This window comes from Gossypium hirsutum, chromosome D09 (genome assembly GCF_007990345.1).
Source record: "Gossypium hirsutum isolate 1008001.06 chromosome D09, Gossypium_hirsutum_v2.1, whole genome shotgun sequence".
Lineage (NCBI taxonomy): Eukaryota > Viridiplantae > Streptophyta > Magnoliopsida > Malvales > Malvaceae > Gossypium > Gossypium hirsutum.
Genome location: NC_053445.1, coordinates 23,614,325 through 23,629,422, shown reverse-complemented (window position 1 = coordinate 23,629,422; position 15,098 = coordinate 23,614,325). Strand labels below are relative to the sequence as shown.

At 34.3% G+C, this 15,098-nt stretch overlaps 1 protein-coding gene across 7 annotated transcripts in view; it reads left to right on the top strand.

Moving 5' to 3' along the window:
• Positions 1 to 15,098, top strand: part of LOC107892093 (exocyst complex component SEC10b) — a 34,879-nt gene that overhangs the window by 15,496 nt on the left and 4,285 nt on the right. For 2 of the 7 annotated variants that reach the window (XM_016817082.2, XM_016817081.2), the window contains 4 exons: positions 11 to 69; positions 255 to 353; positions 436 to 519; positions 741 to 1,112. In XM_016817082.2, the coding sequence (XP_016672571.1) occupies positions 11 to 69; positions 255 to 353; positions 436 to 519; positions 741 to 813 (315 nt within the window). In that variant the 3' untranslated portion in view covers positions 814 to 1,112. Of the gene's footprint in view, positions 1 to 10; positions 70 to 254; positions 354 to 435; positions 520 to 740; positions 1,113 to 3,311; positions 3,396 to 4,155; positions 4,518 to 14,915; positions 14,976 to 15,098 lie in introns of those variants that run through there. The other 5 variants (XR_005918573.1, XR_001682456.2, XR_001682455.2 and 2 more) reach the window with 5 other exon arrangements.

Here is a 15,098-nt window from a genome sequence, read left to right as displayed (position 1 = left end):
TTCATTTTAGGGAAATTACTTGTACAAAGGACTAGTTAACCATTGGCAGAAGTTCACTTTTAATCCGAGGTATTTTGCCTGATCCAATTTTCAATTGCCTATTATTTTCAAACGGTGAAATAGCAGCAGTGATGCCTATTGTTGTGACTACTCTAATATAGGTTTTTGAATCTGTAGCATAGAAAATTTTGTAGATGTAGTGGTACGTCTTTGTTTGCATGTGTCATTTTGATCTTTTTTGTACTGTTTTGCAGTGGAGGACTACGACTGAAACGTGACATAACAGAGTACGGAGAATTTGTGCGCAGTTTTAATGCCCCTACTGTTGATGAGAAATTTGAACTCCTTGGCATGTAAGTTTTTGAATTCATGATTCACTGGAACTATTTGTTGTCGTTTAAGCATCTAATGTGCTGATGAACTGTTGGTCTTCAGCTTGGCCAATGTATTCATTGTTGCTCCTGAAAGTCTCTCCTCTTTGTTTGAGGGTACCCCGAGCATCCGGAAAGACGCACAAAGGTAGTGTTCTATCATCTCAATCTCGTTCTTAGCACTTTATACTATCTGGTAGGTAATTTTTGTGCAGTGCAAAGCCTATGATATATCTTATCGAACCTGACCTGAACCTAGAGGAACTCATCTAACCTCCTTACTCATCCAAACCTGAGTTAGTTCAATTTGATAAAAAAAGTTCACACTCCAAACCCAAGTATAATTGTAATTTTGTTTGTATTATTCAGGTTTATTCAGCTTAGAGATGACTACAAGAGTGCGAAACTGGCATCCAGGCTTAGCTCCTTATGGTCCAGTTGAGGTCCCTTCCCTGGTTTTCCTTCTCCTTGCTTGATCCCATCAACAGCAGCTCTCAGGTTTTGTTTATTCGACAAAAAATCCATTACATTAGATTCCATTTCTTCTTCATATTCTTCAGTGTTTCTTTTTTCCATATATGTAGAGTCGACACTTTGTTAATAACCAGACAGTGATTGAACCAATTGTATGTTCAGTTCTCGGTTCAATCAGATTTTAGCTATTACGAATTTGCATATAACATCTATGCTAATTATAGATTGCTCGATTGGGTTCTATAAATGAGTTAAAAGTTTAATTCATGTGAGTCAAACTTCTGCTGTTTTACCATCTAAAAAATTCATGGATCTATCAAAATTTATATAATATATAGCATGAGGACAACATCAAAATACAATTAAAATATGAAATGAAATAGATAGATAGATAGATAAATGCGTTAAATTCCAAATATGAAAAAATAGGTAAAGCAAGATATGAAAAATAAACTAACACAAAATTGAAAATTAATCTAATAGTGTTAATTAGATCCGACAATTTCAAACATTTAAAAATTATTAAAACATAATACAATAAAAAGAAAAACATAATGATTTATTTGGCCTTTCAACTTTATAAAAGAAGTCTTTTTAGCTTTTTATTTATTATTATTATTATTATTTTGCATATTTTAGCCATTCATTTAATTTTTGCGCCTTACCCTTGAACATGTATTGTTTGCAAATCATCCCAAAATAGATGAAAAAGATTAAAAGTTTGTTAACTTTGCTAATACGGGAATCCACTTTTGTATGCTACATTAGTAATTACTTAAATTTTTAAAAAAATAATATATATTTTTATAATCTTTATACTTTTTAAATGATTTAAATAAGTTTTATAATCTTTATAATGTTTTTGAATTTTTAAATTTAAAAAATTAATTAATTTGTAATATGACATTCATGTAACAATCTAGGTGTATGTCATATGAGCAAAGTTAACAGAGGTTAATTTCTCCATCTATTTTAGGGTGATTTGACAAACAACACAAGTGTAAAGAGTAAAAAATATGAAAAATTAAATGAAGGGTTAAAATGGCTTTTTATAAAGTTGAAAGGCCAAATAAATTACAATAAAAAAATTGAACTAAGGAATAACATGACATATAATTGAGATTTTTTTTTTGGTAATATAAAAGGAATTAGTGTGACAGCCCAAAATTGACTCTAGTCGGGAAGTGGTTTCGGGACCGCTAAACCGAGTCATCGAAATGTTTGAATGTGATATTTATTGTCTAGAATATGTAATTATGAATGTGTGAAAATTTCAAGCTTCGATTTAGTCGATTGCATGTGAATTTAGTCAATAGGACTTATGTGCGACATTTTTGAAATGTGATAGGTCGAAGCATAAGAACCTATTAGAGCATGAAATAAAAAGGGGGACTTGCATGTCAAATTCCCCCTAACTAGTAGTGGCCGACCATGACAAGCATGGTAGACCAAGTGTGATGGGCAAGACATGTCATAGACATGTTGTGTTGGTGCATCATGGGTGGAAAAAAATAAAATAAGGAGCATGGGCATAAAATAATGAAAGGGAATATGATGAAAACAAAAAAAAAGTGTGTAGTTGTTTCCCCCCCCTATTGCCGTGAGTTAAAGAAAAGAAAAGAGAAAATTTTGTTCATCCTTTTTCATCTTCATTTGGCCGAAAATTCAAAGGAAGGAGGAAGGAGTTCTTGCTTCATGTTTGGTTTGGAAGAGGATTAGGAGGAGGTTTGGCCATACTTGTATCTAGATCAAGGTATGTTTGAGGTTGTGCCATGAGATTCATGCATGTGTTTAGTTGCTAGCTTGAGTTCTAATTAGCCAATGGTTCAAATCTTTGCTATGTCATGGGGATGATATTCGGCCTAGGTAGATTTTGTGTTAATGCCATTGCATGCTAAATATGAAGCTTGTTAATGATGCATGTGATGGTGGATTGATGATTCTTGAATCTTCTTTTTAGCATTTTTGAGTGAGCACATATGTGCATTGGTTGCTAGATGGAGAAGAATCGGCTAGCAAGTTGTGTGCTAAGGCCGAATATAATTTTTGTATATTAATGAGTAATGCATGTGTTAAATTGATGGAAAGGGAGAGGATGCTTTACTAGTGTATATATGTGTGTATTAGCCAAGTTTTGAACTTGAAACAAAAAGGTGTTTAGTCAATACAAGTGACCATACTTGTAGAATGTATTAAGTGTTGAAATCGGCCCCAACATAGACATGCATATTCAGCCATAGGAAGGAGATTGGTGTTGCATGTATTCGGTTAGAGGCAAGCATATTGATGCTTTTGTCTTGGCTTAGAAAATTCGGCCAAGGGGGAAAACTTAGCTAAAATGTTGAGTTTGATTCATGATTCCGTACATATGTGACTTTAATGTCTAATGTATAAATATGGGCTAAGTGCCTTGTGTTCCTCTTTTCGATGCTCAAATGATTAAATCAATTTATTTGTTTAATTAAGCTCAAGAGCAAAGGGGAACTAAATCCGATAAAGGGAAGGAAAAAGTGGTCGAATAGCTATCGGAATCGTTCGACAACACCCGAGGTAAGTTCTTGAGTAAAAGAGCTTAAATTATGATTTGATTAGATCATGTTTTAAGCAAACCAAAATTATGCTCTTTGTGTGGCTATTGAGCCGAAATTGCAAGAATGATAAATGTCTTGTGTTTGAGTTTTACTAACGAAAACGAAATACGAATGTGCCATGATTTATTGTTAAATGTGCATGGTTATTTGAATGATGTCCGGGCTAAGTCCCGAAGGCTTTGTGCTAAGTGACCATATCCGGACTAAGATCCGAAGGCATTTGTGCGAGATACTAATTCCGGGCTAAGCCCGAAGGCATTTGTCCGAGTTACTAAATCCGGGTTAAGTCCCGAAGGCAATTGTGCGAGTTACTATAATCGGGCTATGTCCCGAAGGCATTTGAACGAGTAGCTATATCCGGTTAAATTCCGAAGGTACGTGATTTGGGAATGAATGATCTTGCTGTAAAAATTTCAGTAAATACTCTAGAAACATCCCAACATTGAGGTATGTTTCGTATGTGCTTGAATTTAGTTGAGCCCTTACAAATAAGTATTCGCTCAGTTGATAAACGAGCTACCGGCCTTTGGCTAAGTTGATCTTTTGTGTATGTACATAAGGGTTGGTAATGTGAAGCAAGTATGATATCGAAAATTTGTGCATATGAAATTATTCGTTTAGCTATATGAATGCTATACTTTTGCTGTGCTGGAATTCCTTGCTCAAAACTTACTAAGCATAAATTGCTTACTCCGTTTCTTTGATCCTCTATTTTATAGATTTTGGTTCTCCAGCTATCGGACTCGGGATTTTGAAGTCAAAGTCGCCCACACTATCAAAGCCCCCCCTTTTGGTACAATTTTGGTTGAACTTCGAAATGGCATGTATAGGACTACCCGTTTGTTGTGGGTCATGAACCCTTTGGACTTGTATAATTTTGGATAGCCATGCGAAAATGGCTTATATATGTTTGAGTGTAATGTTATAATCATTTGGTATGGATATGGTTATTGAGAGGTGTAGATAGGCTTGACAAGGATTGGCCATGGGAATGGTTAATCACTATCATAAATTGTGCTACTTATGCAAAAAGAGCTAGTTGAATCATGGAAACTATGAAATAGGTAAAGTCTACCTTAAAGGCAGATGCTGACAGCAGCAGTGATGTAGATTTGGAAATTCACTAAAAATAGTAGGAATGGAATTAAATAGTGAATAAATTATGTAAACGAACCTTGATGAATCTATTTTCATAGGAAAGTAACGAAACAATCATACGGACAGTATGTTAAGAGATATTCAGGTTCTTGTGAGACAGGGCCAGAACGGTTTCTGGATTTCCTGTTCCGACTTTGGAAATTCATTATAAATTAACCAGAGACAATTAGGAGTCAAGCCATATATTTATAGATTCCTCTCTGAGTCTAGTTTCTATAGAAACAAACGGCATCAGTATTGAAGCCCTGTACAAGGAGATATCCAAGTCGTAATGCGCAAAGGTCAGTGTAGTCGATCCCTGTAACATGGGAGACTTTGACTAATAAACTGTACTAATTGGCCCAACCAAAAATTCTAGAAAAAAATACGTAGATGGGCATATGAACTCAAGATATGATTTTTAAAGCGACTAGTACGTAGATTGGCAGTGTCTGGGAAATTTTTTTTTAAAAGTCTGTTAACACCTCGTGTTCGACTCCGGTGACGGTCTCGGGTTTGGGGTGTTACAATTAGTACTAACCAGGTTGTTTTGTAATGTGCTCCATTGCTTTAATTGTGTCTTTACGGATAGCTAATGCCACTACACCAGGCGGGTCATCAAAAACTTGCAGACCAATAGCAAAATCCTTGGATACATTGGCCATGATATCAACAACCGCATTACATGTACGAGGGATGAATTGTAACTTGACCTTCTAGTGTTGAGCTAACATATTTTGAGTGTCCCTAATCAAACTCAACTCATCCTCTCTTTTTTGTCCTCTAATCATCTCCAATCAGACAGGTAATTTTGCTCTTTTATGTCCATCAAAAATTTTCTAGAGTTTAGATACTATCATTGAACAACAATCAATGTGCCTATTGAAACTTGCTGCCCAGTCACCTTTCCACTCTCATATCAATCCTCCCACTGAAGTGTTACTTGTCAATTGCTTCACTGCTCCATCCGCATTGAGCTTGTACCAGACTTGTGGCGGTAACGTCCAACACCTTCTGTAACATCCATCATTTTTCACACTTTTACTCCTCCGAGAAGTAACCTTAACCGGTTTCAAGTAAGCCAAGCACATTCACCACCTCAACAACATTACATCTCTCACCTAGAGAGTTGAGGTTGTTTCGACACTTTCTAATATGCCATAGTAAAACTCCAAACAAAATATCCCATCTAGTACCTTTAACAACAATCACATCAGCCATAATCAAAATCACAATCAATTGAGACTCATTACCCAGCAAGAAATGCCACTTACCTTTGTTGTGGCACTACTTGTTGTGAAACTAATCTAGCCACATAGCAGTCCCTAACCACATGTAAGGGTGTCTCAGTTAGAGTTTGCCCAAAAATCAATCATGAGATGATTGTAGTCACATTTTCATTATACCTTGTTTATTAATAAAAGACATTGCCATTGTTATTTCAATTTCACTTTCTGTGTGTGTAAAATAAATTGAATTTATAATAATGTCACGTGAATAATATGATTATTCTTAAAAAATCTTTAGTCAAGTATTATTATGGGCTTAGACAACAATAATGCATTAAGACTTATATGTAGTTGATTGGTGACAAAGTGTTGTCATTGACATAGGGATGGCAAAATCAATACATGAGTATATGTTAGAGAACGTCATATTGGATTGACCTACTATAAGTATGTTTCTTGGAGTTTTATATAATAGTCACAACATTACTCATACTGATAACTATGTATACGATCCTTAGACTTGAGATCATCATTGTCCCAACATAGTGAGTCGTATATTTTGATACAGTCAAAACATATACTGTAATAGGTTGTACTATAAAGACTGATGTTGGGTATGCCACAATTTTATATTTTGATACAGTCAAAACATATACTGTAATAGGTTGTACTATAAAGACTGATGTTGGGTATGCCACAATCTATGTAGTGGGATATGATTGATCAAGATAGGATTTGTCCCTTGTACATAATGGGAGTAATATCTTAGATCACTTGATGAAGTGAGACTAGAAATGCATGACCATGCTCAAATAAGCTAATATGAGATATTACACTTATTTGTTTATTGTAGTCTACTTCGGGTATCAATAAACATGAGATTGGACTTTGCATGTGTGACTATTCCATGACTTGTGTCCAATCGAGATATAAAGGACAAAAGAATATAATACATGAAAATTTATCATAGAAAGGTTATGTTGAATAACGACTTCTTGTAACTTAGGTAGCAATGATGCATTGCTAGATGCCTCTCATTACTTGTAACGTTAGAAGTGTTCTAGTATTACTACCAATGTTACAAGAGCCTATAGGGTCACACCCTGTGGTTGAAACGAACAGAATCTAAACACAGTTGGTATTAAATTTAACTATCACAAGAATTATATTAATTATTGAAGTAATTTAATTTGACAGTTAAATAACAAACACATTATATGTACAAATTCGTTGTACAAGAATAAAGAACATAATTCAAATAAATATATGAATTTGATTCATATAAAATATTAATTATGTATTGTTTACTGAAATTATTAAAATAAAGTGTTATTATAATTTAGGTCAAACATAAAATATATAGAAATTAATATCTTTTTGGGAAGGATTTACATTATGACATTTTCCATATATTTTCTAGCACAAAAAAGGGGTGACTCCGGTTTTAATATGGACATTAAAATAAAAGGGAATCATAAAAACCCTAAAGTGGGTAAGTGTTACCAATATTAACCACGAAAAAGAAAAGAAACCTAGGTCTAGTAGGCGCATTTTTTTTGGAAAAAAACTCTCTAAAGCATTCAGAAAGAGTCTTTGTTCGTTCGTTCACAACTGGGTAGACTATGTAGAGCCCGAGACAATTCTGTTGCAGCTTTGGATCGGCAGCGTGTGAAGGGGATTATTCCTTCATGTTTTTCAGATTTCGAAAGGTATATTTTCAAACCTTTCCTTTTCGATTCGTTTCTCACACATGAATTCCTGGTTTGGATCGCCAAAATAATTTTTCCGTTCTGCCACGGGGCATCCCGGTGACCCAACAATCTCCATTGTGCACCCACAAACGCTACAAGAACTATCTGTTAACATACCTCTTTGACACCTTTCAGAGTTAGTGAGCAACCGGTCGTGTAATAGTAGGTAAAGGAATTGTTGATGATAGAGGGTTGCGCGCGGACCAAGATCGAGTTGTCAAGTCACGAGAAACTCCTACGAAAACTCTAAACGCTTGGATCTGAAACGAAAATAGAAAATTTGGCTTAGAATCAATTAGATCTGAAACGAAAATACCCAAATCAATAAAAGATCAGCTAAGAATTAAAAACACTTAGGAATAGCTAATCTTGGAAGCCAAGAACATGGAATTGAATTCAAGATAGGTTCCAAACAGCCGAATCTGAAAAGAAGAACTCAAAACAGCAAGTTAATTTAAAAAAAACTCAGCAGATCACGAAATCAATTAGATCTAGGGTTTGGACGGCAATAAAGAGGGGTTTTGTGAAAATCAAAACATTTCTTGTTGTCCAAGGTTGGTGCCGAACAGATTCTTGAAGGTTGAACGGGGCTGGAGACGCAACAAGAGAGTTTAAACAAGTTAGATAATGAAATCGACACAAGCAGAAAATTAAAAAGATTGAACAACAAGAAAAATAAAGAAAAAGTCCTAAGAAGCCTTGAAATCGAGAAAGATTTCACAACTCCCTTCAAACGGCTCTAATCTCCCATCAAATGAAGAACAATGGCAAGAAGAAGGCTGAAGATGGCTCCCACAATAAAAAAAGATTGTTAAAAATTATTCTAAAGAAAACTCAAGAGAAAATTCTTGGAGAACTCAAAGAGAATTTTCACTCAACAAAACAAATTTGATTTCAATGTATTCTTCAAGTATTATATGGATAAGGGTGGCTGGCCAAGCCATACATATAGGCCTTCTAACTATTTTCCTAGTCCTAATAGGAAAACTAAAAAAAAACCTAATTTTTTTTACTTTCAAGGGGAAATTCGGCCAAGGACTTTAAATGGGCCTCTTGGACTGAATTTTTACATAGAAATTTATTCATAAAGTCTAAAAATTAAACCTAAGTATTTAAAGAATTAAAACTTAACAAATTGGGCCACTTTGACAATTTGGCCTGATTTTCATCTAATTCTAATTTAAATTTCTTGATTGAGCTTGAAACATCTTATTGAGCCGTTTCTTCAAGCATTTGGGCTTGTAATTCATTCTATCCCGAAATTGGTTCATTGATGCTCGTAACTGAGATCCAATGCGCCTTAGCTACAAGATTCGGTTTCTTTGACCAAGATCTCCAAGATTTGAAATCTTGATTTTCTTGATTCTTGAAATCGCTCAAAACAGCAAAATTGGACCAAGATTCGGTTTCTTGATTTTCTTGAAAACAAGAAAGTGAATCTTGATTTTCCTTTTCCTTCGTGTACGCATCTAAGGCTTTGCTAATAAATTCTTGAATGGTTCCATTTAGTTTTGAACGCATTTTTCTGGCCTTTGACCTCATTATTGGGCCTTGTGGTAATTTGAGCCCATCACGTCCTTGAGCTTGAATTGGGCCTTTGTGACTCGTATCAGTTGAGTTCCCTACGGTCCCTTACACTTCCAAGCTAAATCCCATTTAGAATCGTGTGGGTGTCAGTCACACCTTTGTTGAGACACTACCTGTTGCCAAATTAATCTGGCGATATAGCAGTCCTTAATCACATGTAATGGTGTCTCCATTGTACACTCACAAATGCTACAAGAACTATTTGCTAACATACCTCTCTGATACCTTTTAGAGTTAGAGAGCAACCGTTTGTGTAACAACATCCAAAAAGAATTGTTGAATCTGCTCGGTCCACTTCCAAGCTAAATCCCATTTAGAATTGCGCAGGTGCCACTCTTCTTGCACCAATATCATGTAGCCACTTGCTACTGTACATCGTCCATTGTCATTCCGTTGCCAATCACATTTGTTTGCATTCGTTTCTTCTTTAAGCGGTTGTATGCCTGCAATGTGAAACAGAATATACTGTGGTAAATCACCCTAAAAGTAACTCCAATTCCACTCCCTGTCCAGCGTGGTCATGGCATACATAATAGCTTCCTTAAAAGTAGTTTCAAGGGCAGTACAATAGTTCCATAACATACCAACTCGCTAACCCAAGTATCCAACCAAAACTTTGTTTCACATCTATCCTAAGGTGTATGTTTCTAAAGAAAAACCATTATGAATATGTAGGGTATTCCGCTTATAGGTGTTATACACCTGTCGTAGACATCTATTTACATATATTTTGTAGTGGAAATTCTCAAATTAGAAAATTTTGAGGACAAAATTTTTCTAAGGGGGAGAGAGTTGTCATACCCCAGATTTGGCAGACTTAATTTAAAGGCGTGTAAGTGTGAAATTATCTGTTTGGCATAGTGTAGTCCGCCCATTTATAGTCTTTTGGCGAATATGATTTGGCGTAGAGTACCTGCTGTATAAGTAATCGAATTCTATGACAGGTTATTCTGCTATTTAAGAGAGTATATTATAAGCGAAGAGTAAGTCTATTAAGGGATATTGCCAAATGCATGGTACACCTAGTTTGTCTAAGCACTATGCTAGTTTGGTTTTGTAATGTGTTGGTTCCAACTAAATTGATTGGTCAAATACTATTTGTACAGAATATTCATTTATATTTCTCTCAGACTATATAAGCTATTTATTAGGACAAACTCAGGAAACAATTGACACTTGTCAAGTTCCACTAAGGGAACTGGACATATATATATGTATGGTGAGAAAGGCTAATGGGGAATGATTCTTCTTCTTACAGTTTTATTCCCTGGTTTCTCTTTTTTTCTTTTAAGCTGGAAACTAAGGTGTTTGAATTGATTTGTGGAAAATCTACCTCTTGGTAAGCCTGATAGCTCTACATTTTAAGTTTTTTTGAGAATAAGGATATTAGAAAACAGTTGATGCTACTGATTCGAGAAGGATGTTCGAGTTGTGGAACTCCAAGCTACAGTCTTGGTGAGTATAAGCTGAGTCTTTATTCTAACTCCATGTGAATTATAATAGTAAAGAAATATACATAATGTTAACACCTCAGATATTTTGTAAGTGTGTAAAGCATAATAGTTGCTACATGTGTGATGATGGTATATTGAAAGTACTGTCTAAATAGGAAGTTGAGTGGTAAGTATGTAGGTAAAGTTTGATATGAGAAGTGTATGAATTGATCAGGTTTCAGATCACGATATGAAATAAGTGCATGACCATATAGTTGAAACCCATGACCTTATGTCATATGAAAACACTCATGGTGATGCCTCCAGTAAGATAAATGCTTGACTAGCAGATCACAACATGAGGATCTGCAAGTCTATGTGGCTGAGACACATTGCATGATATGATAGTATGAATATTCATGGCGATGCCTTCGGTAATATGTAAACCGGATTGGCAAATCATGACATGAAAATATGTATAAGTCCATGGGGAAGAAATCCATAACACCTTTTGTGAAAGTCTGGCGAGACAGTAAACATGTGATTTTGTATGTTGCTTGTGTGGCGTGATTTGCTAAGCCTTAGTCGTGTATTTTGTATAGTCTATGTGGCATATTCTGTATGGCCTTTGAGGAAAATTCTGTATTGTATCACTGGCATGTTCATTGATGTCTATGTGGCAAAATATGGTTATTCTCCTTTGTGATAAGTTCTAGGTAAGCCTGAGAGTTATTTTATAGATAATTCTATGAAAAGGATATGATATATTTGAAGTTAATTTGATTTGATTAGTTCTGTGATGTAGTCGAATGTATTTTAAGGAAAGTTCCTGGAAAAATATGTATTTGTATTGTTAAGAGGGTATTCGCCATAGTAATCTACTAGTTTAGAATATAGTTTATTTGTATATATGAAAGATATAAGTATTCGTCGGTTTGAGTTCGCCTATGTTAAATAGAGTTGAAAAATGTGTCATCTAGTATTCGCCATATATGAATAGCAACATGCCTCATTCTAGAACCTTATGGAATTTGAGTTGTCATCTTGGGTTTTCTTATGTTTTGTAACAAAGGTGTTTGGTGTAACACCCTATACCCAGCCCAGACGTTGAGCCCGAATATTAGGATGCCACACCATCGTCTCATCAACAATCATAGTCAAACATCTTATCAAATATGCGATTAATGTCACAATATTAATCTTAAACATATATATAGAGTTCCTAAGTCACTAATACCCAAAACAACATTAAATTAAGCCATACAAACATTAGTCGAGCTTATTACACAATTGCAACATGCATATGAACCACTAAGCACAATTTCAATATAATTCTCGTAGGTATCGATACTAGAACTGTGGTATCGAGAATTTCCTTATATGGTATCAATACTGCTTGAAATATTGGTACCAAGATAGCATTTTGTATCTCGCTTTAAATTAAAACACAAGAAAATATCGATACATTACAAAAAGTATCAGTTTTATTACCGCGAGTATCGATGCTTGTGATATGGTATCGACACCAAATTATAATTCTGGCTTCCTACACTTTCGAAAATCATGGAGGTATCATTTTTTAAACCTGAATATCAATACCTTTGTTCTAGATAGCAAAAATACAATATTTTAAAGCAATTTGTCCAATCTAACTTAACTCCATTTAACATGCATCTTTTATCACATCAAACAATCGTCGAAAAAAAACAATTTTAAACATAAAAAATATGTCCGAGTAAGAATCAACATATCAAAGTCCAAATCCTTAAATCCTAAGAAAAAATAAACTATGAAAACATCCAAAATATCATGACAATATTTATGCAACAATTCTACCACATTGCCTTATTCCCACAATCTCAAAATAATAACTAATAACACATACTCAAATGTTAACTACTTGGATCAATCTCTTGGAAAATATTCCGCACTACTCACACCGTAACACTAACAGTTTGCAAAGGTTTAAAAAGGAGTGAGTGCTTAACAAGCTTAGTGAATGATCAAAATAACGACCACACAAACATGTCATCATGCATTAACGAAGTAACCACATAGTACAATTACAACATTTCAAACTTTGATATCATATTACTTATTCATGCATTATTCATTGATTCATTTGCATAGTAATCACATACTCATTTAAGCATATATCACCTTACACATATTCAAATTTTGTGAGAATTTGCACTTGAGCTATGAAATATAAAAATGAGCTCTATCACCACTCATCGGATACACAGATCTCCAACACACCAAATGACTCGTAGAGTCAAGCATATCCTAAAAGTGTAGCATATAGCTAACACTTTCTAACACACCAAACATGTCCCAGGGAATGGAGCTTAACTCACATTCCCTTATCTCTCAAAATCTGTCTTGGGCCTTAACGCCCCAAAAACACAACACAAAGGTGAGTACTCACAATCCTATGGCATGCCAACTATATCCAACGGTCTCAAAGATCACAAGGCCAAAATATCTATTATTAAACACACACATTACATACCATTTTCTATGCTTTTTCACTACAAAATTCATATTATAACATAACCACTGTCATTCGGCATATATAACATGCCCATAATCAACTCTTTCACAACAACCATCATAAACTTATTTCACATGTCACAGTATCACATTTTAATCCAAAATTTCACAACACACAATCACATATTATATCAAGAATATAAGAAAGCTTACACTTAGAATTTAGGTTACTTCTAAATTCTCAATTAACGCAATGAATCGTGTCTACAAGAAGCGATTCCAAATACTCACCGTTCACGCTTTCACCTAGTCGTCGAAAGCTAAAACTAGCTTTTCCGTAACTCATAGAAAGTCCTAACAATTCTGAAGCTTCAACAAGCAAAAATACAAGCATAAGCTAGATTCTCTTAAAATCAAAACCTTTGACATAGTAAACTTGAAACTTAATTATATTGGTCTATACTTAATATTTCTACCTAAAACTAATTTCATTCATCTAATTATTCACCTACGACTAATTCTCAACCTTTAAACTAAGCAAAACAACCAAATTCATGGTATCAAAATTTTTTTGACATGTTATGGCAATTTTCACAAAAATTTATTAAAACTCAAGAAATCTTTAACGAAACTGTAAACTCAGTTTAGAAATATTTTATTCTCATCTAAACCAATTGAAAAACACTTTAAAACCACGTTTTTATCCAAAATCCTGAAATCCACCATTAACAATTCATTTTTTAGCTTTTCTTCAAAATATGCAATTTAATGACTAAAAAGACCAGATAACATCTAAAACTAATAAGAAAATGATTCATTACCTTAGTCGATGAAGAATCGAACATTTGATAAAAAATCTAAAAAACCTAAAAGTTAAACAATGGATAAATCTATGGTGTTTTTAGGTGTTTTTCTTGAAATTCTATTGAGCTTTATGGCTTAGGTAATGATAGAAACCAAAGGAATTAAGTTTGGAAATTGAAATTGAGTGGGAAGAGCTTTTGAAAACAAGGGGCGACAACACAAAACAAAGGGGAAGAAACTAACGTGAGTTTAGTGTAGGTGGCAGAAATATTAGGTTGAATTTTAAAATTTGGTAAAATTGCTTTATAACTACTTCTAAACTGAACCCTTTTACAAATCAGTCCTCATTTCAAAATTGAGAGTCTTTTCAGTAATATTTTCAAAAATTGATTTGATTTTCAAAAAGCCATAGACAAAAACATTTTCGATTTACCATGCTACGAAATTTCGAAGGACACTATAGCTAAAATCCTTAAAATAACCCTAAAAGTCCTAGGCCCAATTTTGGGGTGTGACATTTGGAGTCCTTTTGAATGATTTGGGTAGTTCAGAATCAATTTGAGCATATGTTGGGCTTTAAACTAGGATATGACCTGTTTGGTAGACTGATAGTATCAAATTCAGTGGGAATCCACCAAAATGTGAGTTCAGATAGTAAGTATCCACTAGTGAGTAGTATCTATGAACGCTCATTTTGGAAAATGTCTGTATGAAGAGTAAATTCGTATGAAGAAGGCTCAATAGAAATATTCATTTGAGAAGTATCTTTGTTGTTCTATAAGAAAAAAAGATAATAATATATTTTCTGATAAGATCTGAAGGCAGTCAAGTAGTAAAAAGGAAAGTTGATATGTTAAGTATGGTAGTTTGAGTATACGTGCAAGATCGATATTATGAAAGTGTTCGCCCCAAAACATATATGACAGGTTAAGTATGGAAACTGCGTACAAGCATACATCCAAAATTATAAAAGTACTCGCCAAAGTATTCTATATTAAAGCTCACTAAGTTCTCTTGAACTTACATGTGTTTATTCTTATTTTAGATATTGATGAGTGCGCTAGGAGGGACAAGCCAAGAGTACACCAAGAAAGCGGTGGCACAGGTTATTATGCATACATTGAACTATTTGGAAAAGTGGCTTATAGATAACATGATTACGCATTAAAGAGTGTTTCTTTAGTAAAATTTTGTGTTATAACAAGTCATGTGACAAGTCTGATGTATT